The sequence below is a fragment of the Canis aureus genome, chromosome 19, assembly GCF_053574225.1.
Source record: "Canis aureus isolate CA01 chromosome 19, VMU_Caureus_v.1.0, whole genome shotgun sequence".
In the NCBI taxonomy this organism is placed as follows: domain Eukaryota; kingdom Metazoa; phylum Chordata; class Mammalia; order Carnivora; family Canidae; genus Canis; species Canis aureus.
This window is the reverse complement of record NC_135629.1, coordinates 56,616,017-56,631,923: the sequence shown is the minus strand read 5'-3', so window position 1 is coordinate 56,631,923 and position 15,907 is coordinate 56,616,017. Positions and strand designations below refer to the sequence as shown.

General features: G+C 58.4%; 2 protein-coding genes across 28 annotated transcripts in view; one reads left to right on the top strand and one right to left on the bottom strand.

Annotated features, from left to right (window-relative positions):
* Positions 1-346: 346 nt before the first annotated feature.
* Positions 347-12,410, bottom strand: SIRT6 (sirtuin 6). Of its 11 annotated transcripts, XM_077860449.1 has the most exons (9): positions 12,355-12,410; positions 11,397-11,624; positions 6,858-6,985; positions 4,927-5,109; positions 3,384-3,443; positions 2,209-2,304; positions 2,052-2,132; positions 1,365-1,488; positions 347-1,273 (listed from the first exon to the last, which is right to left on the bottom strand). In XM_077860449.1, exons 2-9 carry the CDS (start codon positions 11,514-11,516, stop codon positions 932-934), a joined length of 1,134 nt encoding a protein of 377 aa, XP_077716575.1. In that variant the 5' UTR covers positions 11,517-11,624; positions 12,355-12,410; the 3' UTR covers positions 347-931. The 11 variants fall into 11 exon arrangements, with proteins under 11 accessions (XP_077716575.1, XP_077716574.1, XP_077716578.1 ...); XM_077860448.1 differs by lacking the exons at positions 11,397-11,624; positions 12,355-12,410 and adding an exon at positions 8,673-8,829; XM_077860452.1 differs by lacking the exons at positions 11,397-11,624; positions 12,355-12,410 and adding an exon at positions 7,968-8,335.
* Positions 8,876-15,907, top strand: part of ANKRD24 (ankyrin repeat domain 24) — a 24,815-nt gene continuing 17,783 nt past the window's right edge. For 3 of the 17 annotated variants that reach the window (XM_077860431.1, XM_077860438.1, XM_077860428.1), the window contains exon 1: positions 12,001-12,177. In XM_077860431.1, the coding sequence (XP_077716557.1) occupies positions 12,001-12,177 (177 nt within the window). Of the gene's footprint in view, positions 9,713-9,769; positions 10,048-11,988; positions 12,178-15,907 lie in introns of those variants that run through there. The other 14 variants (XM_077860441.1, XM_077860435.1, XM_077860437.1 and 11 more) reach the window with 13 other exon arrangements.

Sequence of the window (15,907 nt, the reverse complement as noted above, 5' to 3'; positions counted from 1 at the left end):
GGAGGTGAAGGGCCCGGCTGGAACCGGCCGTGCCTGCACTCTCCGAATGCGTGGTGACTCCCCACCTGCTCTGCGCAGGTGCAGGTGCTTGGGGCTGTGAACCAGACCAAAGGCCATGGCCTCTCCCCTCGAGGCGCTCACAGCCCAGGAGTGGAGGGCAATATTTAGAAACCATGCGGCTGGGGAACTGCCCTCCGCCACCGCCCCCAGGCCTGACTGCACGGAGGCCTACAGACTCCATAAGGGGCAAGGGGACCATGGATTCCGGCTCCGTGGCCCCTCCGGCCCCCTCCTCCCTAGGACTAGGACCTGCCACAAGGTTACAAGTGTCAAACACAGACTCAGATGCAAGAATCTCTGCTTTTATTGCATTGAAGACTTCTCTGGAAGTCTGGAGGAAGGCAGGTGGACACACCTGTTTCTCCCTCTAGCTCCAAAGGCAGTGCAAACCCCTACTGTCTGTGCCACACAAAGTCTGGCTTCGTAATGGTGGCTCTGCCCCAGCTTGCCTCCTAAAGGGACTGTGAAGGCGATTTGGGGGAGGCAGAGGCTGGGGAGTGTGAGAGCCCGGGGGGGCAGAGAACGTCAACTCCTGTTTAGACTGGAAACTAGGGAGGGCCTGGCCACACCTCCCCAGAACACCCTGAGTCAGGGACTGGGGCACGGGGAGGAGCAGGTGCCTGGGGTGTCAGGTCCAAGGTCAGCTTCCAGGGTGAAAACGCTCCTCCCCAGGCCCACACCAGAGGCCCCTAGAGCTAAAGAGAGAGGCAGTGGAGAGTGAGCCTGCCCCGGGGCCTGGAGCCCAGCAATCAGCACCCTGAGGTCACCCTCTCCCACCCTCAAGGGCAGGTACGAGTAACAAAGTGAGACCAATAAGAAAAGATGAATCCACGGTTTCTACAAAAAGCCCCACCCTCCCCGGGCTCCCTGGTCAGCTGGGGGCCACCTCGGCCTTCACCCTTTTGGGGGGCCTGTGTGGTACAGGACTGTCCAGCCGCTCCCTCTTGGGGCTGCCGGGCCCAGAGCCATTGTGCTGGGTGCAGGGCTCTGTGGAGGGCTCCTGCTTGGGACTGGCGGGTGCTGGGCCATTGAGCTGGGCAGGCGCCTCCTCCTTGGGCTCGGGCTTGGGTGCGGGTGGGCGGGGCAGGGGTGGCAGCGCTCTCTCCAGCACGCGGGGACCGTCCCAGGCAGGGATCTCCAGGCCCAGGTGCTTCATAAGCCTGGTCATGACCTCATCCACATAGCCGTGGATGCGCAGGTCGGCATGGCGGTCCTGTGGGGGCAGAGACAGGTGGGCTTGGGCAGAGGCCTGGAGGGGAGGGAGGCAGGGGTAGGGAGGATGTCAGGGTGGGCCCAGGACATACGTGCTTTGTGGGCTGAAGGTTGACAATGACCAGTCGGCCTCCTCGGCGCTTAGTGGCGAGTGGCAGGTTCCCGCTGGGCCGGATTTGCAGGGAGGTGCCCAGCGTGATGGACAGGTCTGCGTTCCTGGGACAGGACGGCAGAGTCAGATCGAGCCCCTTCGACCCTGTGCCTGGGTCTGGTGCCCTCTGACCCCTGGGGTTCAAGGCCCTCTGCCCCCCCACCCCACCCCGTGCTCCTGCAACACGCCCAGCCCTGGGAGGCCAGCTCTCTCCACACCCACCTCTGCTCCCAGGGGCCGCCCACAGCTTTCAGGCTGCCCTGGGTCCTGCTCCGGCCGCTGCCCTTCTGCCTCAGCCACCTCCCTACCCCGTTGCAGAAGCAGGGTCATTGATGGGGGCAGGACCTTCAACACTTGGGGCTCAGGTTCTAACCTGGCTCAGCCACTTCTGGGCTGGGTAGCACTGGACAGAGAAGTCCACGTGCTGAGGCCTCAGTTTCCCTGCCTGCAACACAGGCACGGGGCAGAGTGTGTGAGTAGCTGCTGTTATTAATAAGCCAGTGAGGCCCAGAGAAGGCGCAGCCTGCTCTCCCAGGAAGCCCTTCCTGACGGCCCTGGGCTGGCGCCACCTGCGCTTCCACAGAGACCCCCCACCCCCACCCCATCCGGGCTCATCTGAGGGTCAGACCTGCTGGCCTCGTCGGCAAGAGTGAGGTCCCGGTCAGGCAGGGCGTCCTCCCAGTCCAGGATGGTATCCCTCAGCTCCCCCCTGCAGCGGAGGGCGGGGATCAGCACAGAGACGTGCACCCTCCCCTGGAGTCCAGGCGCCGCGAGAGGTCACTCACCTGCAGGCCCGCAGCCCCCTCGCTTTGGCCACAGTGCAGAGCCGGCCTGTGGCCCTGAGGCCCATGCTGCCCACTACGGTGTCCCGGACGTACTGCCTGTGTTGGGGGAGGAGGGGGGCCAGCAGGGCCGGGTCAGCCCACCACTGATCCCGGGGTTCCTGCCCTGCAGCCTGAGCGAGGCTGCTCTCGCCCTTCCCTGTTCTCCCAGGGAAGTGGGGGCCGTACGACCAGAATCTAAGCGTGAGGAAACATGCCACAAACCCAGAGCAGGGAAAGGGGGGGCTTCCACAGCGCAGCTGGCCTGGCTGCACCCCTGACACCAATGCCGCGGAAGCAGAAAGGTTGGGAAGTGTTCCAGCAAAGGAGACTGGAGACTGGATCCTAGGCCGGATCTCAGACCAGGACAGAAACAAGCCACAGGAGCACTGGGAACCCAGGTCACGGCCTGATTGTCTACATTGCCTTCCGCGTCCCGGCCTGCACGACTGGCTGTGGCCGAGAAAGAGCAGAGCTCCTGGGAGGTACGTGACCTGCGGGTCAGGGGTGGTGGACACGAGGGGCCCGCCACTTACTCCTCAACAGCCCAGCAAGTACTGACAAAATGTGGCAAAACAGTAACACAGCTGTCAAACCTATGTCGGGATCAGCAAACTATGGATCAAACCTGGCCCTTGGCCTCCTGTTTTCATGAATAAAGTTTTATTTGCACACGGCCAAGCCCATTCCTCCATGTGTGGTCTACGCGCCTCTCACGCCACAACAGCAGAGCCTGTAGTCCTAACAGAGACTGTCTGGGCCACAAAGCTGGAAATGTTTGACCCTCTGACCCTTTCCAGAAAAAACCTGCTGAGCCCTGGTCTAGGCAAAGTACGAGTTCATGATAAAATTCTTTTGAGTTTTCTATAGATCTGAAATTTTTTCAAAATAAATTTGGGGACAAAATTTTTTGGGGGGGACAAATTTTTTTTGAATTGGGGGTGTCCCACCTGTGCGGCCGCTCAGCCAGCAGGAGGAGACCCCCCGCCCCAGAGCGCACCAGCTCCACGAAGGGCTCTGGTTCAGCCTTCCCAGAGTGGGCGGACACACTCCTGTCACACTCTGCCATGGGTTGAATTGTGTCCCCACCTCGCTGCCCACACCTGGCGCCCCCGCCCCCACCCTCCCGCGGCACTCACGTCTTACACTTGACACATTCCTCTACGAACATGTTTCCGTGGAGCTCCGCCAGCTTGTCCCTGTGGGAGGAGAAGGGAAACACTTGGCTGTGGCACGGGGTTCCGACTCCTGAGGCTTCAGGCTGAGCACTAAGCCCTCCTCCTCCAGGAAGCCTTCCCGAAGCCCTCAACCATAGATCAATGGACTCGGTCCAGCGCCTCTGGCTGCTGACTCCATCATCCTCACATACAGCCTTACGCAGATGACCCAGCCTCCCTGAGCCTGAGGAATCATTAACCCTCACAGCTGACCCCACCTTCGTACACAGGCAGCCTGGTCCGTTCACAAAATCCATCCACAATCGTGTTGGAACCTCCGAATGTCACCAGGTCGAAAGGACAGGAATTCTAATCCCTGGTTTGCAAAAGAGGAACCTGAGGCGATGGGTGGCCCAGGGGTGGGGGGCAGAGGAACGTGGAATCAACTCCCGGCTCTGTGGCTGTGTGACCTTGTGTAGGTCACTTAACCTCTCTTGCCTCGGGCCCCCATCTGTGAAATGGGACAACAGAGCCTAACTTTTGGGATTTTTGGGAGAACAATGATCAGGCCTGGAAGGCTCTTCTCCTGGCTCCGTCACCTCCCTCACGTCCCCACTCAAATGTCAGCCTCCCTGACTTGCAACTCCTGCCCCACCTTCCCCATTTGTTCCACAACAGTGATCACCGCCTGACACAGATTTTGATTTGCTCATGTCTTCTGTTTCCTCCCCACTGGAGCATGAGCCCCAGGAGGGCGCACCTTCTGTCTTGTGCACCCAGTGTCCCGTGTCTAGAACAGTGTGTGGCCTGCAGTGGGCTCGGGGTAGTTGTTGGGTGTGATCTACTTTGCTCCTGTCTGCGCACAGTGGGTGCTGGGCAATTAGTGCTTATTCCTCCACAGTGGGACTCAGGCCCACTTCAAAAGAGGATGGGACAGGGGCCTCATTCACCTGTATAAGCAGAGAAAAGTCTTTTTTCCTGGACCCTCGCCTACCAAGTGTCGCCCGCTCATGTCAACCGCTGACCCGGCTCTTGCCTGCACCCCAAGGGGAAGACCCGGCCAGCCCTAACACAGTGCTCACATTCACTACACGAGTGACAAAGGGGAATGTTAAAACCCAACAACAAGTTCTAAACTGTGAGCACCCTTCCTCCCGCACCCAATTCCCTCTCGGCCTCACCCCAAGCAAGATTTTGTAGCGGCCTGTGGCTGGGCTATGGTGCTGGTGGCTGAAGGCTGTGCTGTAGGACAACAGAGGTCCAGAGCAGTCTGGGCTGGAATCACCCTGGGACCAGAAACAGGGACCCCATTTCTCCAGATATGCCCAGGAGGCAGCGACAACACACCATAGGGAGTCCTACTGAGTGCCAAGTGCTTTTCCCTGCTGCCTCACTCCATTGCCACGTTGGCCTCACGAGCAAGGGGCCGGCATCAACGTTCATTTTACAGATGAGGAGACTGAGGCCCAGAGAGAGGGAGGGGTGGCCTGCCCCAGGCTGAGCCAGCCCGGGAGCCTGGCGTTACCTGGGGAAACCGGAGCGCACATGCAGCCCATCCACATTCTGGCTGACCAGGAAGCGGAGGAGGCCCACGCGCTCCAGCTGCACCAGTGCCATGTGGGTCTGCGTGGGCCGCGCGCTCTCAAAGGTGGTGTCGAATTTGGGGGCCAGGCCCCGCTCCTCCATCGTCCAGACGCCATGGGGGCCCCTGAAGGCGGCAAGTGGGGAGAGACACGGAGAGTTTAGGATTCAAGGAGACAGGGGTAGAAAGAAAGAGACAGAGCATAGACAGAGAATCTTGGAGACAAAGGGAGACAAAGAGACGGGAAAGAAAAGAGAATGGGGGCTGGGGGGAGAATGCGGGGCAAAAAATTATTCATTCCAATCCACATTTTCTGCTGCTGCACTGAGCCTGGCCCTGCACTGGGTGATGCTGGGGTCCTAGCAGACCCGGGCCCTGCCCTTGAGGAGCCCTCCATCCTGTGAGAGGAGGAGACACAAGTGGCCACAGACTCTGCAGCTGTGGGGCTGGAGGAGCCCAGTGGAAGTGGGTGGGGGGGGCTATGCATGGGGGCCTGGGAAGGCTTCCTGGAGGAGGCTGAGCTGTCTCTTCAACTGTGCGAGGATAGGGCAGAGCAGAAGGGGTAAGCAAAGGCCGAGGGGGCTGGTGATAGCCTGTGAGCTTGGGGACGTGCAAGGGGTCTGGGGGCCCCAGTAGGAGTAGCAGGGGCTGAGGCTGGAGAGATGTCCCGAGGTGGGGTCAGGAAGGGCTTGGATTTCCAGCTTGAAGTACCTGGGACTCTCCTGTGTGGCAGTGGGGAGCCACGGCAGATTAGGGAGGAGGGGTGGGGGGGAGTCACCCTTAGAAGTCTCACATTCCTCCCAGAACCAGGAATCTGCCCTCCTGCTGCAAGTCTGGGCTGAGGCCTAGGGAGGGAGTATGAATGCGATAGGCCTGCTCTAGGGGGCAGGGTTACAAACTCAGCCCCTACTGGGGTCCCTGGGGTGGGGTGCCAGGTTGAGACCCTTACACTTCAGCAAGGTTCTTGTCTAACAACAGGATGCCTGAAGCAGGAAGGAGTCTAGACACTGTCTGGTTGCACGCCCTTGTTAATAGGTGAGGAGGCTGAGAGCTTGATGGTTAAAGCCACTTGCCTGGCGCCAGGTCTGATAGAAAAATATTTGCAAGTGAGCATGGAGCTAACTGCTCCTGACCTTCCCATCATCTGACGTAAATAGAATCCCTTCCCCCCACCCCCCACCCCCGCCAAAAAAAGGGACACCTGGGTGGCTCAGCAGTTGAGCAACTGCTTTTGGCTCAGGGCATGATCCTGGAGTTCCAGGATCGAGTCCCACATCAGACTCCCTGTATGGAGCCTGCTTCTCCCTCTGCCTGTGTCTCTGCCTCTCTCCTTCTGTGTCTCTCAAGAATAAATAAAATATTTAAAAAAAAAGAAAGAAAGAAACCCAATATTTAGGCATGTGTGATGAGCCCAGGCAAAAGACTACATTCTGGAGATCCCTGGGTGGCTCAGCAGTTTAGTTCCTGCCTTTGGCCCAGGGCATGATCCCAGGGTCCCGGGATCGAGTCCTGCATCGGGCTCCCTGCAGGGAGCCTGCTTCTCCCTCTGCCTGTGTCTCTGCTTCTCTCTCTCTCTGTGTCTCTCATGAATAAATAAATTCTTAACAAAAAACCCAAAAAACAAAAAGACTACATTCCCCAGAATCTCTTGCAGCTAGGCATGGCCAGGTGACCAGGTCCTGGAATGGGATGTGAGCAGAAGGTTGAGCATGCCTTAAAGGGACATGTCTGCAAGGGCAGGGTCTTCCCCAAGCTCAACACCCCCAGGGGGAAGGTGGCAGGAGGGGTTCTGATGCCCAAGCCTCTGTGAGCTGACAGGGAGCTGCTGGCTGTGTGGCAGGCCCTGCCTCGGCTTCCCCTCCACGCCCACAGACCTGAAGTCTGGGATGCCCGAGGCGGTGCTGATGCCAGCACCTGTGTGGAACACCACGTTGGAGGACTGCCAGACCAGCTGTGCCAGCTCCCACACCTTGCGCTCCAACTCCTCAGGCGGGTCGAAGATCTGTCAGGGGATGGAGCAAAAGGGGGAGGTCAAACTGTGTCCCGGAGGGCAAGGTCACTAGCCACAGGCGGGGAAGCCCTGCCTCGTCCAGGGGAGAGAACTCACTGGAAAAGGCAGCTGGTCCTCAGGTCCCCCCTCTGCCCACAGCCCTCCAGGACTCCCCCAGGGTAAAAGCCTAATCCTTCCCAGTGGCCCCCAAGGCCCTGCACACCCGCCCCATCCTGTCCCCCTCTCCCCCTCGCCCGCTCTGCTACAGCCACCCATGCCTCCTCACTGTACCTCCAACACACCAGGCCTAGGCCTGATCCTGTGCACGGGCTGTACATGGCTCCTCCCTCACCCCCTTTAGGTCTCGGCTCAAAAGGCCCCTCGTTTGCACACCCAATGTTCACAGAAGCATCATTTACAATCGCTAAAATGGGGAATCAACACAAGCATCCATCGATGGATGAAAGGATAAACACAATGCGGTCCATCCATGTCTGGAATATGATCCAGCCCTAGAAAGGAAGGGATCCCGACACCTGCCCCCGCGTGGACGGACCCGAGGACACCGGGCTCAGGGAGAGGACCCAGACCCAGAAGGACACGTCCTGCAGGACCCCACTCCCAGGAAGTCCCCATAGGAGGCCCATCCACAGAGACAGAGGAGGTGGTGGGAGCCAGGGGTGGGGCGGGGGGCAGGGGTCAGTGCTTCCTGGGGACGGGGTCTCCGTGTGGGGAGACAGAAGGTTCTGCAGACAGTGCTGGGGGTGGTCGCACAACAGCATGAGCGTGTTCTATGCCGCTGAACTGTGTACTTAAAGATGGTTAAGGTGGTACATTTTGCCACAATAAGAAAGAAAGAAAAGAAAGAAAAGAAAGAAAGAAAGCCCAAAAGTCATGTAAACGATGCCTCCTGGGCTCTGGTTTCAGTGCAGCCCCAGCTCTCACCACCGCTCCCGGCCTTACTTTTCTCCACCCTCTACTTTCTTATATTTACTTGCTCCTCGGGCGTCTTCCTGCCAGAATGAGGGGGTTCGGGATGCCCTGTGCCCCACTGTGGCCCCAGGGCCTAGCAAGCACCTGGCTGGTGCACAGCAGGTGCTCAAGAAATGTCTGTGGGCTCAGGCGACCGACCGGCAGGAGGAGGAAGCGGAGGAGACAGGGGCTGGGGACGGGGCTGAGGGCTCGGGCTGCACGAACCGCTCACGCAGAAGGCACAGCCCAGCCCGCAGCGGATGGGGCGACCCCCACCCCGACCCCGCCCACGGGGGGGCGGGGGACCCAGAGGGGCAGGGACTCCCCGCTCGTCCGGCAGCGGCGGAGGGGTCTTTGCGACACCTGAGCCCGTCCCTGCAGCCCAAACCCTCCCCCACCGCCTGGCACGTGCGGCCCCCGCGCTCCCGCCCCTGGGCTCCTCTCCGGCCTAACTCGCGCTCCGAGGGTGTTTATTCGCCTCCTCGCCTCGCCCTCCCTGCAGCTGCGCCCCGGCTTCCCCCGTCACCCGCTCGGCCCACCCGGGGCTGGGGGCGTCCGGGTCCCCGGGAGCGCAGGGGGCGTCACTTCCCGCCCCCTCCTCCCTGGGAAGTCCCTCCCATTGTCTAGCCTCGGTGCCTCCCGATGTTCCCACAATGCCCCGCTGCCGTCCGGCCCCGCCCAGCCCGCGGCGCTGCGGGCGGCCTGCCGGACTCCGGGCCCCGCTCACCTCGGGGAGGCCGCACTTGCCCTTGTCCGCATACGGCGACAGTCCCGCCGCGTAATTCACCGACATCCTCGCCGCCCCAACGGGAACAATAAAGTTTCTCTTGTTGAGGCCGCTTCCGCCGGAAATGGGGCGGGCCGGGGGGGCGGAGCCGCGTTCCACCGCGCTCGCCGGGCCGCTCCCTCCAAGGCGCATGCGCCTCGCCTGTCGCCGCAGGAGCCATGTCAACTGCTGGCAAAGGGAAGCCGGCCCGCTTGGACGCGGTGGCGGCTGGAGCGAGACCGCGGCGAGCACCCCGCGGAGATTTGTGCAGTCACCCCTGAGATGAGGGGCACAGGCGCGCCTGGGTGGCGCAGTCAGTTAGGCGTCTGCCTTCGGCTCAGGTCGGGTCCTGGGATGGGACGCGGGTGCGGCTCTGCTCCCCTGGGAGCCCGCCCCTCCCTCTCCCTACTTGTGCTCGTAAATGAATTGAAAAAAAAAAATCTTGCAAAAGAATAAAATGAGGGGCACAAGTGGCCAGCGCGTCCCCTTTGCTCTTCTTGCAAATGAGCAAATGGAGGTCCCCACGCCACCCCCCGCCGTCGCCGAGGCCAGGTGCTTCCCGTCGAGGCTCTTTCTGCTGCACATTTCGGGAGTTTATGAAAGTCACAAACGCAGGGTACTCGTGCAAGTGTGCGGCGGGGGCCTGGTGTGTGCAACGTGGGGCCTTGGACGCCGCTGCGGATTGCCCAGCGCTGCCCAGGTGCGGGGCAGTCTCCCCTGGGCAGGGCAGGTGCGCCGCTAGGAGACCGCTCAAGGGCACTGGGGCTGGTGGCCTCGAGGATGCGTTGAAGAAACGCGCGGGGGAGACGCTGGAGAACAAAGGCGGCACCTTGTGGCGAGAGATGGACACAAACCGGTGACCGGGGGATGGTGACTCTGGTGTGATTAAGGTGCCATGAGGGCACCGGGCGACAGGGAGCTCAGAGGAGGCACCTGACCCAGCCTGGGTGCACCTGGGAAGGCTTCCTGGAGGAGGGGGTGTTGCAGCAAAGATCCGAAGAGTGAGTAGGAATGAGATGGGGAGAGCGAGCGGGTTGGGAGTAACGTAGGGTAGAGAAGGGGCATTCCTGGTGGAGAAGCAGCAAGTGCAAAGGCCTGGAAGGGAGGTAGAGGGTGGCAGAAGAGCTCGTTGGCCAGCAGGCAGCCCCGCGGCCAGCCTGTCTCCTCCCTCTGCTCATCCCCGGCCCCCTGGGGCAGCTGCCTTCTCAGAGCCGATCGGGTGTCTGAGCTGAGCGCTTGGAGCTGCTGGTGTGAGCTGGTGGCCCAGCCGGGAGCAGGTAATTGGAGCCGGCAGTGAGCGCGGAGGCTGGTGCTAGAGTCACTGGAGTCGCAGGAGGTAGGAGAGGAGGAAGTGAGGGAAGCCTGGGATGGGGCGCCCCTTAGGACTTCAGCCCCTTGCCTCTGAGCCCTGGTGTGAGGGAGAAAGGAGAAGCCCGCATGTGTCCCAGCTGTGGCGAGGAGCTACCCAGGCACCCTCACATGCACACACACACACACACACACACACACACGTGCACACGCTCATGCATGCACTTCCCACTTCCCAGCCTTTGCACTGTCTAGGGTACATACCCTCTTTAACTGCCACTGTCCCTCTCAGCATCCTGCCTGGCCATCAGGTCCTGCTTTATATACCATCACCTCTTCCGGGAAGCTACTCCCGTCTCCCCAAGCCCATGGTTCTCTCCTGTCCTGGCAACCTGTGGACTCTCTTGGGTGTCTTATTACACCCTGCTCTGGGTGTGATTGAGACAGAGGTAGAAGAAAAAGAGTAGGGTGAGTGCTGAGTGAATGGGTATGCTGATTGGTGGAGGGGTGGGTGGGTGAATGAGTGGTCAGTAGATAGAAGGGTGGGTAGATGGAAGGGTGAATGGATGAATGCGCCGTGGAGTGAGTGGATGGGTGGGTGTTGGGTGTGTAGATAGGTGGGTGGGTGTGTAGATGGATGGATGTGTGGGTGTTGGATGTGTAGGTAGGTGGCTAGGTAGATGAGTCGGTGGGTGCATGTTGGATACGTAGGTGGGTGAGTACGTGGATGGATAGGTGGGTGTTGAATGTGTGGATGGGTGGGTAGGTGGATGGATGGGTGGGTGGGTGGGTGCATGTTGGATGTGTAGGTAGATGGGCACGTGGATAGATGGGTGGGTAAGTGGATGGATGGTTGGATAGGTAGATGGGTGTTGGATGTGTAGGTAGGTGGGTGGGTAGGTGGATGGATGGGTGGGTGTTGGATGGGTGGCTAGGTAGATGGATGGGTCGGTGTTGGATGGGTGGCTAGGTGGATGGCTGGCTGGATGGGTGTCCAATATGTAAGTGGGTGCATAGATGGATGATAGGTGGGTGGTGGATGAAGTATGATTGAAGGGTCATGGGAAGGTGAGTTGGTGGCTGGTAGCCAGCGGGTGTCTGTACAAATGCTCAGGTAGGAGGATGGATGCACTGGGGAATGGATGGGTGAGCAGACAGACGGAAGAATGGCTTCGAGAATTCACAGGCAGGTTGGACAGGTGATGAGGCCTCCATAGAAATCCGACTCCCAGTGGGGAGGAATCCCTGGCCGCCCACCTTGAGATGTGTCTGCCCTCCAGCCCCGTACACGGGAAGAACACGTAGGGGGCCCAGGCAGGCATGTATAGGCGGACAGGTGCCGATACATGTACACAGCCGTCGCCCCCGACCTCTCACCTTGGGTGACTGGCCTCCGTGCTCTCCGTCACACAGACACCGCCTGGTGGAAGGACACTTGGCTGCAGATGATCTTCTCTGATTATCCAAGAAACGTGCCTTTGTGCAGACCAGCCTCATGTACTAATACCAGCCCAGACACTTCCAGCCTCCAAAGCCAGGGCCGGGGCAGAGGAAGGGACCCAAGCAGGGCTGGAGGAAGCCGGTTTGAGGAGTTGAGAGTTCAGCCTGTGGACAACAGGCGAAGCTCATCAGAACATCGGGTTCTGGAACGGGGCTGTGAAGGGTAAATAGGAGTTGACCAGAGAAGGAGAAGGAAGGGTATTCTATGTAGAAATAACTGCAGATGAAAGCTTAGAGACCACAGAAAGCTTTATCTGCGTGCACAACAGGGAACACCGGAGAGGTGCATATATTGAGCACCTACTGTTTGCCAGGCCCTAGGCTAGGGACTTCACTGAAAACTGACCATTGGTCAAAAGGGGATTCTCTCCCTCAGGTTAAGGATGAGGCAGGTGAAACTCAGGGCAAGTGACCTGCCAAAGGACACACAGCAAATAGGAGATGGGGTGTCCTGTGTCTGTGTCCTGCTCTAGGGTCTGAAATGGCCCAGGGAAGACGAAGGGGTCCTTTCGAGGAGAGGGAGGCAGGTGACCCTCCTGCTCACCAGGTGCTGCATCCTGCCCCACCCTCGTGCTTCCCCAGGTGGCCTGCCTGTGTTGAGGAGAAACGTGGGACGCTGGCCATGAAGACCCTCCGGGCACGATTTAAGAAGACAGAGGTGAGTCTGAGGCCTCTGAATGCCCAGTGTCCCCTAGTTTCAGGCTTGGGTGCCTCAGGGCCTGGCTGAGGAGCCACTGGGCCCTCAGAGCACTGTCCCCCAAGCTTCCTCTGATCCTTCTGGCAGCTTCCTTACGACCAGGCCCCTCCTGGTCAGACTCTCCCCGTGGTTCCTCACCCCCCACAGGTTCCGGGTCTGCTCCCTCTCCTGCCTTTCCTGTCGACTGCACCCTGCTGCCGTCATGTCCCCACCTCTTCCTGCTCATGTCCCCACCTCTTCCTGCTCGGTTTCCAGCCACCAGCCCCCACCCCCCTGCTCTTCCTTCCATGGGGAAAGCCCTCTCCTGCATCTCCCACCTGTCCAACCCTCTACAGCCCCCGCCCTATTTGGCCCCAGTAACTCTTCTTCTGGAAGAATCTCCATTCTCCCTAGTTCCAGTAACCGCTTGCTTTTCGGAGGACTCACTTTCTCAGGGACTCTATCTCTTGCTTTTGAGCATTCACTCAGCAAAGTGTTTGTATCAGGCCCTGTTCTAGGTGTTGAGGAATTGCCTACCCTCTTGGAGCTGACAGCCATGTGGGGTTGGTGGATATTAAACAACATAAATGAGTGAAAAGGCATTTTTTATACCACAGAAACAAAGAAAGCAAGGAAAGGGAGCATCTGGGGCAGGGGAGTTGGTTGCAGTCCTAAAGCAAGGTGTCAAGAAAGGCCTCATCAAGGAGCTGATATAAGAGCAAAGGTCAGAAGGGAAAGAGGGGGGGAATCGTGCGCATATTTCAAGAATTGCGTTCCAGGCCGAGGGAACAGCCAGTGCAAAGGCCCTGAGGTGGGCTGGAGCTGGCCTCCAGTGCAGAGGACTGTGAGCTCCCGGAGGGAGATGTTCCTTCCTCAGTTGTACCCACCCTCCCCTGGTCCCCCAAGTGTAGGGAAGTATGGGGGCTGGGCCAGGCCTGGGTGATTCAGGGCCATCTTGGGATGATGATGAGCAGGTTCTTGGGCTGGAACAGAGCGTGTGGGCGGGCTGATGCTGAAGAGGGTCCAGCCCGAGGAGAGGAGCTCTGGAAAGCTGAAAAGGGGGCAGAGGAACAAGCCTGTTTGTAAAGTCAGGTGGCTCTGGGTTTGGGCGCGTCCTCCGCCTGACTAGCTGGGTCACCGTGCGTCTGTTCCCGAGCCTCCCGTGGCGCCCTCGGTTTTCCCAACTCATCTATTTCTGGAATATGTTCAGCTTAACATTCCATTTCCCTTTCTTTAATTAATTTTGTTTTAAAGATTTTATTTATTTATTCATGAGAGACAGAGAGAGAGAGGCAGAGGGAGAAGCAGGCTCCCTGCAGGGGACCCTGATGTGGGACTCGATCCCAGGACCCTGGGATCACACCCTGAGCCAAAGGCAGATGCTCAACCACTGTGCCACTCGGGCATCCCATCCTTATTTTAATTTAAACTTTAAACATTTAAATGTAATAGCATTGAATTCATTTTTGCTGATTGCACCCGGTTCGGGCTTTATTTCCTTGTTTTGGTTTTATGTGTGTTTTCAAACTCTGTAAGGAGCTTAACCCGGAGCTTTGCGGATGTTAGCTCATGTCTTCCTCATGACAATCCTATGGGGTAGGAGCTTTTATTATTCCACTTTACAGATGAGGAGAGGAGGCCCAGAGAAGTTAGAGACTTGCCCAAGGTCACACAGCTAGGAATGGAGACACCAGACTTCCCCCAGGTTGGGGGTGGGGGGGGTGGGGAGTCTACTGATTGGAGAGAAGTAGCAAGAGATGGAGTCAGAAATAAATAGCTCGCTCACCACCTACAAAAAAAATGTGGGCACAGAGTCAGACTCCTTCATTGCCAAATGATCCTTAAATTCTTCATCCCGTTTGGAATCAGCTCCTAATCTGGACTCTTCACATTTACCCCTTCCCCCCCCCCCACCGCCGAGAATTCCTGAGATGTTGAAGGCAGCGGTAAACCAAACCCTACAATTGTTTAACTTCAAAAGTAGAATTATAACCGAAATTGAGATCAAATCCTTGAAAAAGTTTGCGCACCAAAAAAAAAAGAAAAGAAAAACAGACACCTAATTTGGGACACGGGTATGTTGGGCATGTAGCACAGGTGTGGGGGTGCATGGGGGACAGGGACACGTGTTAAAGCCTCGGGCTGGGTGTGAGGGTGTCGGGGCATCTAGAGGGGCATCTGGGAGGTGGCGGGGCGGGGGCTGGGGGGACACGGACGGGACGACCTCGTCCTCTACATCCCCCCATCTCCGGCAGCTCACTGTCCCTCCCTCCTGCGGCTCCAGTTTCTGGGCAGACAGCGGGAGTCAGGTTCGGCTTTTGTTCAGCTCCCCCGAGGGAGGAAAGCGAACACCGTGACTGCGTGACTGCAGACACACAGACACCCCCGCCTCCCCGCCCCCAGCTGCTCCCTCATCTCAGCTCACAGGCCACCCCCACACCTTTGCTGGTCCTCCCTCCCTGCCGCTGCTGCTTCTCTGCCACCAGCCTTTGCTTTAAGACCTGAACACATCGGGGCGCCTGGGGGCCTCAGCAGTTGGGCATCTGCCTTTGGCTCAGGTCGTGATCCTGGGGTCCTGGGATCAAGTCCCACATGGGGCTACCCCTGCAGGGAGCCTGCTTCTCGCTCTACCTGTGTCTCTGCCTCCCTCATGAATTAAAAAAAAAAAAAAAAAAAAAAAGACCTGAACACATGGCCATACTCGCCCTGAGCCTTCTCAGAGCCTTTCTGGGCCTGATTTCCCATCCATAAAATGGGATTTAACTGAAGCCGTGAGCCCAGGCCTCAGTTCCCACCAGCCTCCTGCCCTTATTTCAGGTTTTAGGAAAAAACCCACAAGCACAAGATTGGAGCTTTGAGACATTCACAGATTCCCAGGGCCTCACTGCTTCCTGGAAAGTCTGTCTCGCGTTTTTGTTCTCCAGAGTTACCTGTTCCTTGAATTCATTCAACGGACATTTAGTGGGTCCCTCCCTGCTGTAGGTGCTGGAGGTCAGGGTGGCTTCACAGACCCACCCTCAGAAGGGCCCCATGCTTGGTTTCATGCTGACTCCTCTGACATTGTACGCGGGGAGTAGCCCGAGAGGAAGCAGGGAGTATTCAGAAGGGGACACGATGTGGCATCAGGAGGGGAAAGGAGCAATGAAAACAACAACAACAACAAAAACCCTGCTAAAAATACCCTGTTCAGGTGCCTTCCAGTGTAGACAAAAGGAGAGGAATGGGCCATGTGGACAATGGAGGCGGGAGGGTGCTCTGGGTGGAGGACACCACAAGAGCAGATGCCCCCAGACCAGAAAGGAGGGCACCGTGACCTCAGGATTGGGTCTGAGCAGGGCAAGTGTAGGGACTTGACGGGGGTACTGCTTACAGTAGTGGGGGGCAATTTCTCCCTGTAGAGCCAGGCAGTAACATTTTTGTTTCTGGTGGGGGGTGAGATGTAGGGGGGGACCCAGCCCTCCTGTCTGCCACTGCAGCCCGAGAGCAGCCAGAGGCCCCAGCACACAGATGGGCAGGGCTCCGTCCCAATAAAACTTTATTTACAGACACTGATATGTGAATTTCATGTCATTTTCACGTATCAGAAAATATTACGCTTCTTTTTGACCCCCCCCCCCACTTCTAAATGTAAAACATTCTTAGTTCTCAAGCTGCACACAACGAGGCAGGGGGTGCGATTTGGCCCAAGGGGACCAGTTTCTATAGAAACCTT

Excerpts from the sequence above, each read along its gene's own strand:
- SIRT6 (XM_077860449.1), bottom strand. The coding sequence starts at position 11,516 with ATGAGGCTGGTCTGCACAAAGGCACGTTTCTTGGATAATCAGAGAAGA. Across the intron at positions 6,986-11,396 it reads ACGGAGGCCAGTCACCCAAG|ATCTTCGACCCGCCTGAGGA; the intron begins GTGAGAGGTCGG and ends ATCCCCTGACAG. Across the intron at positions 5,110-6,857 it reads TCGGGCATCCCAGACTTCAG|GGGCCCCCATGGCGTCTGGA; the intron begins GTCTGTGGGCGT and ends TGCCGCCTTCAG.